The sequence below is a fragment of the Dendrobates tinctorius genome, unplaced genomic scaffold (assembly GCF_039654945.1).
Source record: "Dendrobates tinctorius isolate UK_male_01 unplaced genomic scaffold, ASM3965494v1 ptg000065l, whole genome shotgun sequence".
Classification (NCBI taxonomy): domain Eukaryota; kingdom Metazoa; phylum Chordata; class Amphibia; order Anura; family Dendrobatidae; genus Dendrobates; species Dendrobates tinctorius.
In genome coordinates this window covers 33,088,724-33,109,748 of record NW_027361733.1, presented here as the reverse complement: position 1 = coordinate 33,109,748, position 21,025 = coordinate 33,088,724, and the positions used below count along the sequence as shown (strand labels likewise).

At 43.6% G+C, this 21,025-nt stretch overlaps 1 protein-coding gene across 1 annotated transcript in view; it reads left to right on the top strand.

Annotated features, from left to right (window-relative positions):
* The window catches only part of COL9A3 (collagen type IX alpha 3 chain), a 73,626-nt gene that overhangs the window by 31,608 nt on the left and 20,993 nt on the right, over positions 1-21,025 (top strand). Inside the window, exons 3-11 of the mRNA XM_073580923.1 lie at positions 4,538-4,573; positions 5,386-5,457; positions 6,191-6,244; positions 11,983-12,018; positions 12,829-12,852; positions 12,977-13,030; positions 15,454-15,507; positions 15,947-15,988; positions 18,958-19,014. Coding sequence (XP_073437024.1) covers positions 4,538-4,573; positions 5,386-5,457; positions 6,191-6,244; positions 11,983-12,018; positions 12,829-12,852; positions 12,977-13,030; positions 15,454-15,507; positions 15,947-15,988; positions 18,958-19,014 — 429 coding nt within the window. The remainder of the gene's footprint in view (positions 1-4,537; positions 4,574-5,385; positions 5,458-6,190; positions 6,245-11,982; positions 12,019-12,828; positions 12,853-12,976; positions 13,031-15,453; positions 15,508-15,946; positions 15,989-18,957; positions 19,015-21,025) is intronic.

The window sequence follows — 21,025 nt, the reverse complement described above, 5'->3', positions numbered from 1 at the left end:
ATATAATGCAGCTACCTCATACAATATAATGTAACCCCCATAGAATATAATGCAGCCCCCCTTTTATAGTATAATGCAGCCACCCCTTAGAGCATAATGTAGCCACCCCACAGAATACAATGTAACCCCCCATAGAATATAATGCAGCCCCTCCATAGAATATATGGCAGCCCCTTATATAGTATAATGTAGCCCCTCCATAGAATACAATGTAGCCCTCCTCATATAGTATAATGCAGCCCCAATAGAATATAATGTAGCCCCCTCATAAAGTATAATAAAGCCCCCATACAATATAATATGATCTAGCCCCCCATAAAATATAATGCAGCCCCCGTTGAATACAATGTTGTCTTCTCATATAGTATAATGTAGCCCCTTCATAGAGTATGATGCGATCACCCCCATAGAATATAATAAAGATAATACAGCCCCCCATAGAATATAATGTAGCCCTGAATAGAATAGAATATAATACAGCCCACCTCCCCATAGAATATAATGAAGCCCCCATATTATATAACACAGCCTCCCCCATAGAATATAATGTATAATGTACCCCCCCTTTATATAGCACAGCCACATAGTATATAGCACAGCCACAAGGTATATTACACAGCCCACATAGTATATAACACAGCCCACATAGTATATAACACAGCCCACCTAGTATATAACACAGTCCACATAGTATATAACACAGCCCCACATGGTATATAGCACAGCCCTACATGGTATATAGCACAACCCCACATGGTATACAGCACAGCACCATGGTATACAGCACAGCACCCCATTGGTATACAGCACAGCCCCACAAGGTATACAGCACAGCCTCCCATTGGTATACAGCACAGCCCCACATGGTATACAGCACAGCGCCATGGTATACAGCACAGCACCATGGTATAAAGCACAGGCCCATGGTATACAGCACAGCCCCACATAGTATATAGCATAGCACCATGGTATACAGCACAGCCCCCACATGGTATACAGCACAGCCCCCCATTGGTATACAGCACAGCCCCCCATTGGTATACAGCACAGCCCCCCATTTGTATACAGCACAGCCCCCCATTGGTATACAGCACATCCCCCATAGTATACAGCACAGCCCCACATGGTATACAGCAAAGCCCCACATGCAGTGGCATAACTACAAAGTTATGGACCCCAGTGCGAACTTTCAAATGGGGCCCCCCATGCCAAAATTCACACACATCTCCGCTCACCTCATACACGCGTGGCTCCTTACACCTCGTACACGCACATCTCTGCTCACCTCGTACACGCGCGGCTCTGCTCCTTACACCTCGTATACATGCGGCTCCGCTCCGTACACACGCGGTTCCTCTCTGTCCACCTCATACACATGCGGTTCTGCTTCGTACACACACGGCTCCGCTCCATACACCTCGTACACACACGGCTCCGCTCCGTACACCTCGTACACACACGGCTCCGCTCCGTACACCTCGTACATACACGGCTCCGCTCCGTACACCTCGTACACACACGGCTCCGCTCCATACACCTCGTACACATGCGGCTCCGCTCCGCACACCTCGTACACATACGGCTCTGCTGTATCCACACTGTAAACCCCTCCTGAACCCACACAGAAACTTAACCTCATCCAGCCACCAAATGATATACAGCACTGCCCCATGGTATACAGCACAGCTCCATGGTATACAGGGCAGGCCGCAGGACACAGGGAGCCCGGAGAGAAGAGAGTGAGACTGTGTCACACTCACTCACACCACACAGCCGGCAGGACAGCGGGAGCCGGCAGAGCAGAGCTGAGACAGAGAGCCTGAGGCCGAGGAGGACACAGACCCACTCTCAGTGTACTACTCTACTCACCGGTGCCGGCAGTACACACAGAGAGAGAGCAGAGTAGGAGTGGGAGCAGCCGGGAGAGCAGAACTCGGCGTCCTCAGTGTCTGTGTCTCACATGCTGACGCTGCTACGCTATTAGCCAGCCAGCAGCCAGCAACAGAGCCGGAAAGCAGAGCGCGGTGCATGTCACCGCCTATCAAGAACAGCGACGTCACACAAGGTCCTTATCTGGGGGAGTCAGTGGAGCCAGAGCCAGCCAGGGTCGTCCCGACGCCGTGTCAGAAGGATGGTACGCGTATCCCTGCAAATCCTCGGACGCGCTTTTAAAGGGCCCACGCATTTAAAGGGCAGCATTTTTAAAGGGCCCCAGCGACCCTTGGGGTCCACCGGGCATTTCCCCGCTACCCCGCCAGGCCAGACCGAGCCTGTCCATAGGATATGTTATAACATATTGATAGATGGGGTGTGTATGGTCGACTTGTGGTCCATTCATTATTCATTCCCTATAGGGCTGCCGAGTGCTGCACTCTGCTTCTTCTTGCAGACCCATAAAAAATTAATAGCGTGGCAATCAGGCATCCGACCTGCCACTCCAATTTTCCAATTTATAATGAGCATAAAAGTTCCCTGTGATGGATGAGAATTCCCCAACCTGCCAATAGGTGCAGGTCCCGGCACCATCACCAAGCTGTCACCTAACTTGTGGATAGGTGATAACTGGTTTTCACTGGATGTCCCCTTTAAATAATGAGTGAAGATGTTACCCAAGATATTTAAAAAAATGGCCAGAAAGTGGGGGATGCGGTGAAATATCAAAATAACTTCTACTCTCCTGGTAAATCACCCTTTGTGGCTTGCAGTCATGATGTTCTGACTACCCTTACATTAATGCTGCAGCCCATCAGTGGTCAGGTAGTTTAGTTGTCTTGATTGGCTGTAGCGGTCATGTGAGGGTTGTCAGCATCATCACTGCAGGATGCTTTTGTGAAATTGGAGCAGCGGGCAGTTTAGCAGTTGAGGATATGTTCTTTGGGTATTTTAATCCATTTTCTTCTTTCTAGACAATTAAAAAAAAAATCTTGGACACCCCAATTAAAGGGGATCTGTCACCCCATTTTAGCCCTATCAGCTGCCATCACCGCCATCAGGGGCTTATCTACAGCATTCTGTAATGCTGTAGATAAGCCACCGATGTAACCTGAAAGAGAAGAAAAAAGTTAGATTATACTCACCCCGGCGTCCCGTCCGGCGCCTCCCATCTTCATATGATGATGTCCTCCTCCTTGCTTCTCCCTCGGCTCCTGCGCAGGCGTACTTTATCTGGCCTGTTGAGGGCAGAGCAGAGTACTGCAGTGCGCAGGCACCGGACCTCTCTGACCTTTCCCGGCACCTGCGCACTGCAGTACTTTACCCTCAACAGGGCAGAGAAGTACGCCTGCACAGGAGCCGAGGAGGAGGAAGTCATCGTATGAAGATGGGAGGCGCCGGACCGGACCGCGACACCCACCGCACCGGACCCCACCACCCCGGTGAGTATAATCTTAACGTGTTTTTCTTAGCTTTCAGGTTACATCAGGGGCTTATCTACAGCATTACAGAATGCTGTAGATAAGCCCCTGATGGCGGAGGCCCCAGCTTATAGGCCAAAAATGGGGTGACAGATTCCCTTTAAAGGGAATCTGTCAGCTGCTAAGCTGTCTATATGGACATGTAGATCATAGGAAGCGGAATACAATGATACCTTCATATCTGTGATCCGATGTCTTATTGTAGAGAAATTCATGTTTTTCCTATATGTAAATGAGCTGTTAAGATCTATAGGTCGGACACATCTCCCTGAAAATCTGTCTCCAGAGGGGATGTTACCAGTTTGATATGTAATGGCCGCTCTCTGCTTTCCAGATATCACTTCAGAGCTGTGTGTGGTTATAACTGACACATCTGCGGGTTCCTCTCAGCTTCCATCTGACAGGCAGACAGGATTGAAATACAGCAGAGCTGTAGAGCTGCAGCAAAAGTAAATTTCTACTGTCTTATGTTAGTTACATGTCTCACACTGGTAATGCTGCCTTTTATTAAAGATAAGCTCTGGAGGCCGATTCACAGGGAGATCTATGTCCTGCCCATAGATCTTAACAGTTCATTTACATATAAAGAAAACATGGATTTCTTGGGAATAAATATCATATTTCAGATATCAAGGTATGACATTATTCAGCTTCTTATGTCGTACATGTCCTGTAGATGGCTTAGGAGGGGTGATCCTACCGAGAGATTCCCTCTAAGATTTATTTACATCCAAACGTATCCCTTTAATTTTGTATTATCTCCTGTATTTTGTTTTTTTTTGTGCTTTAGTTTATTTTTCTATGTTAGCAGTGACATTGCAAAATATATAAATAATTTCCTTTAAAGCTGCTGTTTCCTTTGGACAACCCCTTATGTGAATAAAGAGCTAGAGAAAGAGATATATGGTATTACATAGCACCCACTGAGTGACTATGTAATGAGTAGTAATGCTGCAATAAGTCCTCCAGTGTGGATGCTGCCCTCGGCAGTGGTTCTCCCCCTAATCGCAGTGTGTCTTGAGTGGGATACTCCCTTTATGGCCTTATATCACTTGCAATCATTGGTGATTAGTTATTTAGACATTTCTTTTTTGTACTAATCACTTTTTACTCTTACCTCGCAGGGTGAAATTGGCCCCCCTGGTTTACCCGGACCCCCAGTAAGTGCGAATACTAAACCAATAAAATTGTAAGGGTAATAATTGTTGTATGACTTCCTAGTTTCTGATGGGTTTGTCCCTTTCACCCAGAAGCCAATCAGAAGAAGCAGAGCTGCAGTGTAAAGCATGTAGAAGGTATAGAAGTAGTCTCTGAAGAGACAGGAAGTGAATTTCAGACTCCAATAAGCTATGCAACTAATGGAGTCACTGATTACAGTTGTATGCTATTAAAACAGAGTTGAAAAGCAGCCGACACTAAGGCCAGTTTCACAGGTCATTGTCTCCGGTAAGTGTGGTGACAGTTTTCTCACGTACCGGAGACACTGACACACGTACATGTTAGCGTGTTTTCACGGACCATGTGTCTGTGTGCAAAACACGCTGACATGTCCGTTATTGAGCGACAGCACGGATCACATGGACCCATACAAGTCAATGGGTCTGTGTAAACATGTGCCGTGTGCGTTTTAAAAGTCATAGGGTTAACATCAAAACAAATTGTTTCAATACACGGACAGCATACGGACAGTACACAGATCACACACGGACACACGGGATCCACACGGATGTGAAAAATCGATACCCGGAGATCTCTGGTACCGGTTTTTCCGGTACAGGAAATATCAGGACATGTTAAACTGGCCTAACATGTTATATGACTGTAACTCCCAGCATAGCTTATAAGCCTTTCACCTATTCTCGTCAATGAGACACGAAGCCAAATAGAGCAATGGGCATTGCTGCACCCATGACAGTTTGGAGGTTTTAGATGAAAATTGGACTAAAATATATTTGTCTTCTTAATTCAAAAGGGTCCAAAAGGAGCCGCCGGAAAACCAGGAGGACCTGGAAAACCCGGCCTGTCCGGACTGCCAGGTATTGATGTAAGTAATTTCCTCATGTTTATCTATAGAATATTGAAGCATGCATATTTCTTCATGCCAAGGTTTGCAGATTGGCATCCCTCTACATACAGTACGTATGCCCGCTATGTAGTGGTAATGCTGTAGGATTGCACATTGCAGCACAGGATTACCCAGTGTATATCGCCCTCATGTAACTCTGCCTATTAATATATACGCACTGGGCTACTGTGGATGCAGGGCAGCATGGTGGCTCAGTGGTTAGCACTGCAGCGCTGGGGTCCTGGGTTCAAATCCCACCAAGGACAACATCTGCAAGGAGTTTGTATGTTCTCCCCGTGTTTGTGTGGGTTTCCTCCGGGTTCTCCGGTTTCCTCCCACATTCCAAAGACATACTGATAGGGAATTTAGATTGTGAGCCCCATCGGAACAGCAATGATAATGAAACTGTAAAGCGCTGCGGAATATGTTAGCACTATATAAAAAATAAAGATTATTATTACTATGCAGTGGGCTCCTCCTGTGCCAATATGGCTTAACACAAGTATGAACCGACAGTCCTATGTGTAGAAGCCGCATTTAATTGGATCATAAGGCCAATATAGTGCATGAGGTTTACAGACCCCCAGTGCAAATTCGGTGCCAGGGGGGTCTTTGATCCCTCTCAGATACTATAACCGGGTACAGCTGATCCCCTTGTTCCCCTATAGCTACTCAATGGTCTCTATGTCACCATTTTCTTTCTATTTTCAAGGGACTAACTGGACCTGATGGGAAAGCTGGCCCTGATGGACCACCAGGAGAACGAGTAGGTGACCTTTGTAAAGGGTTCCTCCCAAAATTAGATTTGGATCATTTGGCTAAAAATGTTAAGAGTTGTTCAAGAGTGCAAATCTGATCAAGAAGAAGAACACAGCTAAATTACAGAAAAAGGAAAGCATTGCCACATCTGTCCACAGGGTACGTGTGGTATTGCAGCTCACTCACTTCAACCAAACTGAGCTGCAGTACCAGACACAACCTGTGGACAGGTGTGGCACTGTGTCTGCAAGAAAGCAGACATGTTTAACAATAATTGGCAATCCTTTAACTTTCTTTAATCATTCATTTTTTTATGTTATCATGACACCTTTTGGTCATCCTATCTTTTCCTTTTCTCATCCACTGTTATCCTCATTCTAATGCCATTTCTTCCCTGTAGAGTCACCACCTTCATCTTCCGCATTCCTCTACCATCACCCATGTTCTTATCTTTCCTTCTCTGATCATCAGTTTTCTTCTCTCAGTACTGAAGCTTTTGTCATCCTCTTTATCATCTTTTACCGTCTTACTCCTCCCCTGGGATCTGCATTACTCTATCATCATACATTATCTTCTGTCATTAACATCATAGTCATCATCTTCCATGTACTTCAATCATCTCCGCATCTATGCCATTGTCTTCTGTCTCCATCATACTCTCCATTTTTTCATCACCCCCTATCCAAACACCTCCAATTTTTGTTGCCAGGTTGAACTCAAAATATGCATTTGTCATGTTATCACTTATTACCTGAATATTATCCACTTTCCGTACCCTCCATCATACTTTATTTCCATAAATCTTCTTTCTTTCTGTCCTCATTCCCTTACCTTATTCCCTCTTCCATCTATTTCAATCTACATCCATCTACCCATCATCAATGATCATTACAGGAATCTTCATCAAGAACAGTCACTTCTTTTAATATACCATCATCCATATCTCACTGTTATCCCTCATATCCAACACAGCACTCTTATCATTATCATCATCATTCTCAGACCGCTATTACCATTGTTTCCTATTTGTATATACTGTATATTCATATAGATCCCGCTGTTATCTTGCATCTTAATCATTGTCACAAGCATCATCAGCAGCCGATTTCCATTTATCATCATCCATATCCTGCTATTATCCATCATAACCAACATTAGGATTATCATCCTATTTCCAGCTATCATAATATTCCTCCCTATTAGCATCCTCATAGACCCCCTTATATTTATCATCATACAGATCTCACTACTAACATCCATCATAATCAACATCAGGAATGTCAGCTTCATTAACTCATTTCCATCTATCATCATCCACATCCTACTTATCATCTATCATAATTAAAATGAGAAGTATGGTAGTAGTCATCATTAACTTATTTTAATCGATCATTCAAATCCTACTTTCATCTATTGCATCATCCATCACAACCAACATTTGCAAAATCATCAACATTAGCCAATTTCCATTTATTGTCATCCACATTCCAATATAATATGCTATCATAATGAAAATCAGGAGTGTCATCATCATTATCATCATCATCTCATTTCCATCAATCATCATCCCCAACAAACTATCATCCATCATAATCAACTTCAGGACTATTACCATTATCCCATAAATCTAAAATTACCTTCATTCCCCAATCGTAATCAGTAACCCTCTTGGATATATCATCATCCACATCCCACTTTCATCATCCATTATAATAAGCAGCAGCAGTATCATCATCATCTTATTTCCATTTTTTTGGCAACCACATCCCACTTTCATCTGTCATAATCACAATCATCTATATTATCATCATCCAATTTACAGCTATCATCATCTATCAACATCAACATAAGGAGTGTCATAAGTATCATCATTAACCCATTTTCATCAATCATCATTCACATCCCAGTAACAATAAACATAAGGATTATCTTCATCATCCGCATAATCAACAATCTATTTAATTTATTATTATCATCCATAATCATCTTATATCATCATCAAAATCAAGAGTATCATCAATATCAATATTATTCTATTTCCATCTATCATCGAAATCCCAATAGCATGCATTATAATCCACATCAGCAAGATCATTATCAGCCAACTTCCATGTATTATCATCCACATCCCACTATAATCAGCTATCATAATCAACATCACGATTGTCATAATCATTATCATCTCATTTCCATTGATCATAATTCACGACAAACTAAACTATCATCCATCATAATCAACATCAGTACTAACATCATTATTCCATTATATCTATAATTATCTTCATTCCACAATCATAATCATTATGTTAGGAATCTGTGTCCTGCCATACTTATGCAGAGATCCAGATCCTCACATTTGTCTCCAGAGGCTAAGTCCTTTCAGCCAGCTTCTGAGCATGCTCCTGGAATGAGCTCCCATTGGAGTTCAGGAGTCAGGTGCTCAGGTCCTGCTCCTGATTCTATTGGTTCAGCTCAGGGCTCTGGAGATTTCCGGAAGGTCCCGGTCACTATAAAAAGTGCGCATGGCTGTTCCGCCATGCGCTAGTATTTTTCATTCTTGCTGCTGGGTGTTTGGTGATGGATGCTTGAACTGGTGAATGACTTATTATGAAACCCCTTCCCTCTGATAATACGAATGTGTGAGTGATTGGGATACAGCCAGCGCGCTCAAGCTCCACCTTTTACAGCAGCCAGCGCCCTGCATCGCGCCAGCGATATTGCGGTGTCTCCTCTGTGGCTCTGTTCACACCGCGCTGCGGTTGCAGTTTTTCCGCGTCTGCAGTTGCGACGCCTCCTGTCTTATCTAACGGTAGGTCTAGAGGGAGTAGTCCTGCTGCCTAAGGCTACTTCTGTGACTATTTATACCGTGACAGTTTCGCTGTTAGTCTGTGTTCCCGAACAGACTTTGCGTATTACTTTATTCTTTTGTCTGCAGCTCTGTGAGCATAACAGAGCTCGCTTCAGTGCACTTAGGGTGCAGTTAACCCCGTGCACATTACCTCCACAGATGCTGCCGTCCAGGCACTCACAGATGCGGTAGGATGTATGTCCATGTCCGCCCTTGCACCGACAGTTACCCGCCTCCCGTTGCCCGATAAATATGCTGGGGATGGCGCCTCCTGCATGGGTTTTATCAGCCAGTGCTCGATACACCTGGAGCTGCTGGCTGCGCAATTCCCTACGGAGCGGGCTAAGGTGGCTTTTGTTATCTCCCTACTGTCGGGCAAGGTGCTGGAATGGGCAACGCCTCTGTGGGAGCGTGGTGACCCCGAGATTCGGTCCGCGGCTAACTTGCTAACTGCCATCAGGCAAGTTTTTCTCGGTCCTCGGGTCACGCATGATACGTCCCTGAAGTTACTCGCCCTTACTCGGGTCACTCTCGGTTAGCCAGTATGCTGTCCGTTTTCGGACACTGGCGTCCGAGTTGGAATGGTCCAACAAGGCCCTAATCCCCGTTTTTTGGCGAGGTCTAGCGGAGCATGTGAAGGATGCTCTTTCTACTAGAGAGATTCCCACCAGCTTGGAAGAGCTAATCTTGATCTCCTCACGTATCGATCTCCGTTTTTCGGAGCGCGGTATGGAGCGGGCTCACTCCAAGCGCAAATCCGTTTCGGCTCCCAAATTTTTTGTACCCCTTGAGCTAGACGAGCCGGAGGTTCTACCTCCTGAGCCCATGGAGGTGTCTCGCACCAACTTTAATACAGACTCTGACCAGGAATCCATCTGCAGTTGTCACCATGTCTGTGCGGTTTCTCCGGAAGCCGGCTCCCCGCAAAGGTTGGAGTCTGAACCGGCTATCGAGACCTTTGTCCCTCCTCATCTTAGGGCTCAGGTGCTCGCCTGGGCGCATGCGTCTAACACGCACCACCATCGTGGCTATATGCAGGTCTCAAAACTGTTGGCTGATGCGTATTGGTGGCCCCATAGAGCTCGGGACATAAAAAAATTGATTCAGGCTTGCACCTTATGTGCTCAGCCTAACCCTCCTAGACAGAGGGTGGCGACATCTGCCGACACGCGGCAGCGTGCCTCTGTCACTCCCACTCCTACTATCTCCCAAGTGTCCCTCTTGAAACCTGGTGACCTCGGTTCCTCTGATTCCTTCCAGGTGTCTCGGGTTACTGTAACCCCTACCTGGACACCAAGCTCTCCCTCGGACGAGTTTGCGCCCTATGCCACCGTAGGGCACAGGGTATTCACCCGGAGGGCTCAGGGAGGAGGGGGCCTTAGGAGGGGGGGTGATGTTAGGAATCTGTGTCCTGCCATACTTATGCAGAGATCCAGATCCTCACATTTGTCTCCAGAGGCTGTCCTTTCAGCCAGCTTCTGAGCATGCTCCTGGAATGCGCTCCCATTGGAGTTCAGTAGTCAGGTGCTCAGGTCCTGCTTCTGATTCCATTGGTTTAGCTCAGGGCTCTGGAGATTTCCGGAAGGTCCCGGTCACTATAAAAAGTGCGCATGGCTATTCCGCCATGCGCTAGTATTTTTCATACTTGCTGCTGTGTGTTTGGTGATGGATGCTTGGACTGGTGAATGACTTATTATGAAACCCCTTCCCTCTGATAATACGAATGTGTGAGTGATTGGGATACAGCCAGTGTGCGCGCTAGCGCCAGCGCGCTCAAGCTCCACCTTTTACAGCAGCCAGCGCCCTGCATCGCGCCAGCGATATTGCGGTGTCTCCTCTATGGCTCCGTTCACACTTCGCTGCGATTGCAGTTCTCCCGCGTCTGCAGTTGCGACGCCTCCTGTCTTATTTAACGGTAGGTCTAGAGGGAGTAGTCCTGCCTAATGCTACTTCTGTGACTCTAAATACCGTGACAGTTTCGCTGTTAGTCTGTGTCCCTGAACAGACTCAGCGTATTAGTTTATACTTTTGCCTGCAGCTCTGTGAGCATAACAGAGCTCGCTTCAGTGCACTTAGGGTGCAGTTAACCCCGTGCACATTACCTCCACAGTGCTCTGCCTCTCTAGCAGCGGTTATATCACCTGCCGCACGGTGGAGCCCGAGTGGCGAAGGCACTTCATTTATTTTTTATTTTGTGCCTTCCGCCACTCGTAACACATTAACCCTCTTGGAGCTATCATCATCCACATCCCACTAACATCATCCATCATAATCAACATCATGACGATCATCATCATCTGGATCCCCTTTTCATCTATCAGCATCCTCATCCCACTATGTTAATCAGTAACCCTTTTGTATCTATCATCTACATTCCATTATTATACATCATAATCATCAAACCCTTTAACCCTTTCCATCTTTTATCATACAAATTCCTCTATCATCATTTATCATATTCTGCATCAAGATTATCTTCATCACCAAAAACATATTTTCATCTCTTAGGATGCTTTCATACTGCGTTTTGCCATCCATTCGTAGGTCCCGTTATGGTTTATACCCGAACCTCCCACAAAATAGAATTTGGATGTATGCACCGACGGAGCCATAGACAGTAATGGTGCCGACAGAGAGAACATGTGCTCTGTCGTGCATCATATTCGTGGCGTTTACACCTACTGGAGACGGACACCCTGATGTAGTAGACGTAGTATGAAACAGTGTGCAGCCAAACAGGGAAGGCCTGTTTAGGCCATGTTCGCTCTTGCTGGATTGGCCATTTGGTTTCTTATTGTTAGTTTACATGGATGATCATTCATAGGCTAGATAAGTATGGCGTCCCCTATGGACGACATTCAAGATCCATTGGCTTTTCCCATTGTGTCTTGTTTTAGGGAGAAGTTGGACCACCGGGACCTGATGGTTCTGCAGTAAGTATCAACCCACATCCGAGACCCTTAATGTTAACTATATGTTTACCAAGCTAGTTGATATTGTGCATATGTATGAATAGGATTTCATATTGATGCAGGACACTTTTGGTCTCATTGACTCAGCCCCTTCCTAGTTTTTCATTAATCTTGAGATTTCTTAGGCTTCATATTAGCATTGGGGTGACAATTCTCCAATTCATCGTTTCCCAACATGGAGCAGATTCCAGCAGAAAGGGGAAATATTCCCAACGGAAAAGTTTGAGATATATACTGTATAGCCATTCTTCACTGGGATCTGGTCCATCTTTAGGTAAATAATGAAGATCTGCTAGATAATCGATCTATCACTAGAGCCACTGGAGTCTAAAGCTTTACAGTGACTTGTGTGAGCCACCAAACCAGTTCATTCTTAGTAATGTTGGATTTTTAAATCCAATACTCTGAAAGTTTCTTGGAAATAAATAGGTGTCCAAAAGTCACTTTTCCCATGGAGGAATCAAAGATGATTGCTGGGCAATGGCTTATATAAAGCAGGGAGGTCCAATAACAAAGCCCAGAATGAAATGAGGCCATCTGCTGGTGCTTCTTTATGCCATAGCACCTTACCATCCTTACCCTCCATCATGACCCTCTCTGACTGACTTCTCCACATGTAAGTCTGAACTGGGCCCACCATTCTCATGACCCCCATAATTGCCTCTATTTACCTATGCCCTTGTCTATGGTCAACTTTGACACCAACAAAGCACTACTCATGGTTAGGTATTTGGTTTTTTTCAATTATATTATTTTTGCTTTTCTTTGCAGGGAAGAGGACCACCTGGACCTCCCGTAAGTGTGATACATGATCCTCTTGGTCTGGCTGTCTAGGATATTTCTTTGGTCATCTCCCTGAAATTTTCTTTTCTTTTGCTTGATTTTCTTTTCCTAATTTGTGTTTTTACTGCTCTATCAGGGTCTTGCTGGACCAAGTGGTTTACCAGGCGGCAAAGGACCCCAAGGTCCCGCGGTAAGTACTTCAGCCATATCTATGGGAACTTAAAAACATTACTATTCAAAGAAGAATATTGCCCAGTTGTCAGGATGATCTAGTAGGTTGTGTTTTGCAAAACATCTCATGGTTAGTGGCTCAGACAGAAAAAGAATCAACGCCTTCGAAATGTGGTGTTGGAGAAGGATGCCATCAATGGCAAGAAGAACAAATACTGTATATACTCGTGTATAAGCCGAGTCTTTCAGCATTAAAGCCTGTGCCCGCTGCTAAAGAGAAATGATTATTCACTGCGCTGGCAGTGAATATTAATTTTTCTTATAGCGCGCACCGTTACAGCCGTAGCTGCCGGCTTCCAGTAGTGGCCAGGCTATAATGGTGCCCGCTCATTAAGGTAATTAATATTCACCTCTCTCCACTCCCATAGGTGTGGAGTGAATATTCATTAGCTTAATGAGCGGGGACACGTGATCACTCGGCTGGAAGAGCTGCTGAAAGCCAGAACGAGATGCTGCGAGGGCACACAGGGAAGATAAGTAGGATGTGGTTTTTTTTATAGGAACTATGCATACAAGGACAGAGATAGGGAGCCATGCATACAAGGACAGGGATGGGAAGCCATGCACACAAGGACAGGGATGGGGAGTTATGCATTGAAGGATAGGGGATTAGGAGCCATGCATACCGGGACGGGGAGCCATGCATACAAGAACAGGGATGGGGAGCCATGCATATGGGGACAGGGTCAGGGAGCCATGCATACAAGGATCGGGATGGGGAGCTATGCATACAAGGACAGGGATGGGAGCTATGCATACAAGAATAGGGGATAAGGAACCATGCATACAAGGATGGGGATACGGAGCCATGCATACAGGGACAGGGATGGGGAGCCATGCATACAAGGACAGGAATGGGGAGCTATTCAGACAAGGACAGGGATGAGGGGACAATGCATACCCGGCTTATACTCGAGTCAATAAGTTTTCCCAGTTTTTTGTGGCAAAATTAGGTGCCTCAGCTTATACTCAGGTCGACTTATACACGAGTATATACGGAAAATCAATTTTGGAACAAATCAAACCAAACATGTCGCTCGAAGCAAGGACCACCAAGTTATGACTTGCCTACTTTGGACATATCATATGAAGAGAGCAATCACTGGAGAATGACAGGCTTGATCCTTTTAAGATAACGGCGGTGAAGACCCTGGTTGGCCTAGCTAGGCTTGCACAAGATCGAACTTCCTAAAGGTCGTTCATATATCAAGTCACTGTGGCTCGAGATTGAGCCGAAGTCTATTAAAAAAAAGTAGCTCAGTATTATGGTTAGAGTTGGATCGACCAGGTTCTGATGTTATAACAAGGCCCAGCCTCAATGGAGCTCTGAGACTTTAGTAGAACACCATGCAGGGCCTTCTGAATAATTTTCTTTAGTGGGACCAACATACCCCAATTCGACCCAGCTTGTAAGAAACATATTTGTAACAAAGGTCCATGATAGGTCCGATACTTCTATTCTTCCAGAGGGATATCCTCATTATTCTACTCACCTTCATAACGATCAACACTTTTCAACGTTTCTCACTAAACAAATCCAATACAGTGCTTAAAGAATAGTGCTGTCTAGTGCTCAAAATAGCACAGTTGGTTAAAAAGTACTGCTATTCAGTGTCTTTATACCACTTATAATACTTTAGCAGCCAATGTTGACCCAAAATTGTAAATGCACGGTGTTGAGCCACTTCTCCTATTTTGCTCTTCAAGTCCTCTCCTAAATGTTCTACCATCCTAACAATAGTGCCTTGTTGATAGTTTTCTATCATTAATGTAGTAATTGTATAGCCATTGGATATAGTTAAAGAACTATTCTTAAGTTTGTAAGTTACCCCAAACTTCCCAAACATTGGGGGTCCCTCCATCGATCCTGAGACCTGGGACTTTGAAGAGCCCTGTGTGAATGGAGTTGTGGTCAATCATACACACTGCATCTCCATGAATTCTTAATCGGACCTCAGATGATAGCCGAGCGCTGTGCTGAGCCGGATTCTTGAGCAGCAGTATGCATATCCAAGCACGGCTCCATTTACACATGGCTATCCAGTGGGGGTCCCAGCGGTGGAACCCCCAGAAATCAGGAAGTGATTCTCTATCCCATGGATAGGAATTAACTTCCAAACTTGAGACAACCCCTTTAAGATCTCAGATCTTTTTCCGCTCAGCCCATCTTTCTGTGTAGTTGATGAGAATCAGTATGTGCCACAAAACGAGACTGAAACATAACCAGAATTGGCATTTCCCTACTCAAATTGGATCCAGGAAACACAATCAGTTTCACAGGGACTTTGCTAAACAGAGAGAAATGACAATTTGGCACCATGCTGGTAGTCTGATAGAAATACTTTTTGATATTCTTGGTTGTTATTTGCCCTTATTTTACAGGGTCCCTCTGGCGCACCCGGACTTCCAGGGCCACCAGGACCTCCAGGCCCTCCAGTAAGTCATACTAAAAGTTTACTTTGGATAGAATTGATAGAACTTTCTAGACATAGGTTCCATGTTTGCCTCAATACATACAATAGCTGATGGCAAAATTAGCAATGGGACTTCCCGCAGACTACCATATACATAACTATGCATGTGTTTTCAGTCATGTGAGAGGAATAAGCTCTCAGACTTATCTGGCAGCTGCTTATCTCTGGCAGAAACAAAAGATTGGGCATTTTAAAACTTAGCAGGCCCAACCCTTCTGTCTCCTGACAGTGTCCATCAGAAAAGAGCTGAAATACTCATACACATTGGTGTGAGCAGATCTCAAAATCTTACCTCTGTCTATCACGTTTGTGCACCTTAACATATAACATTACATAACTCCCATAACCTGTGGGTGATGACTCTTCATCCATTCAACATACATTGTTCTCCCTTACTGTAGGGTCTTCCTGGAGTTGTTCCTGATCGCAATGGAGACTTACAGGTGAGTAGTGCCTGTAACTTGGGTTATTTATTTATTTATTTATTTTTATCATTTTTTTTCTTTTGAAGCCAGAAATAATAATAAAAAATGTGGGGCAATTCTCACGTTCAACAAACATATTTCCCATGCAATGGTCAATAATTCTTTGGCAAATCTAAAATTTTAAAGTTAGGACAAAGGATCAAAATTCTCATTAGTTTTTTTTTTCGGTGTATTGGCAATAGCGATTTATAGACGTCATCTTATATGAAAAGCAATGTGTCATCAGGTGTTTGTGTTACTTTCATTTTTTTATATCATTATTACATCATTATTTATGTTTTTATATGGGCAGCATGGTGGCTCAGTGGTTAGCACTGCAGCACTGGGGTCCTGGGTTCAAATCCCAACAAGGACAACATCTGCAAGGAGTTTGTATGTTCTCCCTGTGTTTGCGTGGGTTTCCTCTGGATACTCCGGTTTCCTCCCACATTCCAAAGACATACTGCTAGGGAATCTAGATTGTGAGCCCCATCGGGGACAGCGATGATCATGTGTGCAAACTGTAAAGCGCTGCGGAATATGTTAGCACTATATAAAAATATAGATTATTATTATTATATCACAATCTTTGTTATAATTCAAAATTAGAAAATTTGCAATTTTCACACTGGCCACTGGGACTATTTTGCTCTCAAACGTCCTGTCCTTTCAGGAAGAGTTTTCAGCAGGCTCATTATCATCAGAGGCAGGATTACAATGTCAGGTGACACCTTCATACACAGCTGATAATACAGGATCTGCCAATCACAACAGGTGATGTCACAGCTCCCCTGTCTCCCCCTCCTTTCACAATGACTTTTGCACATGGTCATTAGATGCTATAATGGATAAGATAGTGTGTGAGTCTGTTCATTGTGGCGAATATACATGTGAATTTACTGATATAACAGGAAGGATGAGTCTAATTATCCCCTGCGTCCAATGTGAAAATTGCAATTTTTTTAAGATATTGATATGGAAAAAAGCATTGTAAAATGCAGTTTTTAAATGAAGGTCTTTATTATTAAGGGGAAAAGAAATCCAAACCTACAGGGCCCTGTGTGAAAAAAATGATTTTCCCCTAAACCTAATAGCTGATTGGGCCACCCTCAGCAGCAACAACTGCATTTAAGCATTTGCGATAACTGGCAATGAGTCTTTTACAACGCTCTGGAGTAATTTTGGTCCACTCATCTTTGCAGAATTGTTGTAATTCAGCCACATTGGAGGGTTTCCAAGCATGAATCGCCTTTTTAAGGTCATGACACAGCAGATGTTGTTTTGGGGTCTTTTGTGACCTCTTGGATGAGTCGTCACTGCACTCTTGGAGTAATTTTGGTCGGCCGTCCACTCTTGGGAAGTTTCACCACTGTTCCCTGTTTTTGCCATTTGTGGATAATAGCTCTCACTGTAGTTCGCTGGAGTCTAAAAGCTTTTAACCTTTTTCAGGCTGCTAAATCTCACTTACTTTGTTTCTGGCTTGTTCCATAATTTCTTTGGATCGCGGAATGATGTATAGTTTTTGAGAAACTTTTGGTCTACTTCACTTTGTCAGGCAGGACCTATTTAAGTGATTTCTTGATTGAGAACAGCTGTGGCAGTAATCAGACCTGTGTGTGGCTAGGGAATTTGAACTCAGCTTCCCAAATATGTGATACACCACAGATAATTTATGTTTTATGGGGGGTGTAGGTTTGGATTTTTTTTCCCTTAATAACAAAGATCTTTACTTAAAAACTGCACTTGGTGTTTACTAGTGTTATCTTTGTCTAATATTTAAATTAGTTTGGTGATCTGAAACATTTAAGTGTAGCAAACATGCAAAAGAATAGGAAATCAGGAAGGGGGCAAACACTTTTTCATACAACTGTATATTTAACATAAAAATCTGATTTAATGTATAGGTCATTTTTATGACACATTCTCTTTATTGATTAGATCCATTATTTCATTATGCGATAGCTAGATCCCATAGCCAGATACTGTCAATATATTAAATCCAGCAACTTATCAAGTAACCTAATCATGTCATTTACTGGATCTGAGCAATAACTTGAATCTTTCAATGACCAGATCCTTTACTAGACTATAGAAATTATTAGATCCTATAGACAGATCCTGTCAGTAACTAGATCCTGTAACTTGATCTTGTCAATGATAAACCATTAACTATAGCTGTCAGTGACTAGATCCAATTACTTAATTTTGTCAATGGCTTGATTCAATCAATAACTACATTCTTCAGTGACTAGATCTATTACACTGGTCTTTTATTAATCTATTATTGACTAGGTCCAATTAGTCAATCTTGTATATAATCGGATCAAATTAATTACTAGATTCTGTCAATGACTACATCTCATCAATAACTAGAAGCAATGACCAGACCCTATGAATGACTAGATCTATTTCACTAATGACTAGATCTCATCATGGTGAGATCATGCAAATACATTTATCATATCAATGACTAGGTCCAATTATTTAATCTTGTCAAAGACTGGATCCATTGACTAAATCAATGGCTAAATCTCATCAATGCCTAGACCATTTGGCTAGATACCATCAATGACTAGACCATATTAATGAGTAGATCCTCTCAGAGATGATGCAATGACTAGATCTTATAAATAAATATATCCTATTAATGACTAGTTTAATAATTAGGACTGAAGATATAAATTAGCCCTTAGGATGGTCTTCACATCTGCGTCCTATCATGTATCCACCGATGAATTGAAACATGGGTATTCTCCTTGTCTTGCTGCAATGCATCATGATTTCATTTGGGTCTGAGGATGACTGGAGTTGTGGAATTTTTCTTTAACCTTCAGCCATGTATTGTATCTTTTCCTGAGTTTTAATAATAATATTATGCATATTGATTAAAACCAAGGTCAAAAGTTGGAGGTGACCTGTGCAATTAATTAGGTATGTTTCTTCACCAGTGTCCAGCTGTTTGCCCTCCAGGACCACCTGGCCCCCCGGGAATGCCAGGATTTAAGGTAATTTTCAGAATTGATTGGAACCCCCAAGAAAATCAAATCCCAATAGTTGCTCATATGGTGGCTTAAAAAATTACTATTGAAGATTATTGGTTAATTTCCACAGACCACAACTCTTTTTTTAATCAAAACTTTTCATTGAGGTGTAAACATAACAATATACAAAGGAAAATGCATAATAGAATACAGCATATGAAAAGAGCATTCACTTCAGATCTTGGGAATAAATTACAACAACCCTCTACCCCAACCTGCTTATTCCGATTCCAACAACCCCCCACCCTTGTTTGCAATGCAATCCAGTATAAGTACATACAGATAAAGACCAATTTTTCAGTGTTCATGTGCAAATAAAGGCCCCGTCTCACATAGCAAGATCGCTAGCGAGATCGCTAATGCATCACCGATTTTGTGACGCAACAGCGATCTCGCCTGCGATCTCGCTACATGTGACACGCAGCAGCGACCGGCCCCCCTGCTAGATATCGCTGATCGTGCAGGAATGTTCTGGACCATTTTTTCATCGTCAGCGTCCCGCTGGCCAGCATGCATCGCTGTGTTTGATCGCTGGATCGTTGCTGCGTTGCTGAAGAGATCTGCCTGTTTGGCAGCTTGCTAGCGTTCATTTAGTGACGCACCAGCGATCCTTACAGGTCGTATCGTTGTCGGGATCGCTGGTGCATCACTAAGTGAAACGGGACCCTAAGTTGTTTCTCCTCCAGTACAAGAGTAAACCGAGAACAGGGATGTACATAGAAATCATGGGACCCCTTGGCAGGAGTTCTAATTGGGCCCCCCAACAAAAAAAAAAAATATTTGGATGAGTCACAGAAGAGCATATGTCACAACTTTGCAGTCTTTACAAAGTAATTTTTTGTGCCACACAAACACTGTATGATACCCCCACAGTGAATTCCTCCACAGTACATTCCACATGCACAGAATGATGACCACACTGTACTCAACTTCCCTGGCAAAGTATAGTGACTACAACAAAGTATGATCCCCCAACTGTAACCCCCATACAGCCCTCCATTCAGTGTAATGGGCCTACATAGAGAATAATGGCCCCACACCTCACCATACTGTATATTGGCCCCCACTAGCCCTTCAAACAGTATATTGGCCCCCATACAGCCCTCCACATAGTATGATAGACCTCACACAAAGTTTCACACTGTATAACTACTTGAATGCAGTATAATGACACCCACATAAACCTCCATAAAGTATAAAGGCTTCCACATAGCCCTCTAAATATAGTAGGTGCCACATAGCTCTCCATATAGTATAATGTGCCTCCATAATCCTCCATATAGTATACTGCACCCCATAGTCCTCCATACAGTATAATGTACTCCGCATAGGCCTCCATATAGTATAATGCACCCCATAGTCCTCCATATAGTATAATGTGCCTCCATAATCCTCCATATAGTATACTACACCCCATAGTCCTGCATACAGTATAATGTACTCCCCATAGTCCTCCATATAGTATAATTATAATGCACACCATAGTCCTCCATATAGTATAATGCCCTCCCCATAGTCCTCCATACAGTATAATGCACTCCTCATAGCCTTTCATGTAGTATCATGCACTCCCTATAGTCCTCCATACAATATTATGACCACTAAAATGTACAAACTGATTAAAAAAAATACAATGCTCACCTCTCCTCCTCATACACTCACTATACCGGTCTCTAGCACGTTCTAAAGCGCCACACGTTACAGTGCAGCAGGCACCGTGTAGTGACGTCATTGTGCTCGATGCGCTGAGACGTCAGATGACAGTCAGGTAGACCAACAAAAATTTTGTCCACGACTGCCAGGAAAATTGTTCGGAATGCAAAGAAAAACCCACAAATAATATCAGCTGAAATACTGGACTCTCTGAAAACTAGCGGTGTCGCTGTTTCAAGATGCACAATAAGGAGACTCTTGATGAAAAATGGGCTGCATGGTCGAGTCGCCAGAAGAAATGCCAAAAAAGTAGCTCTCCTAC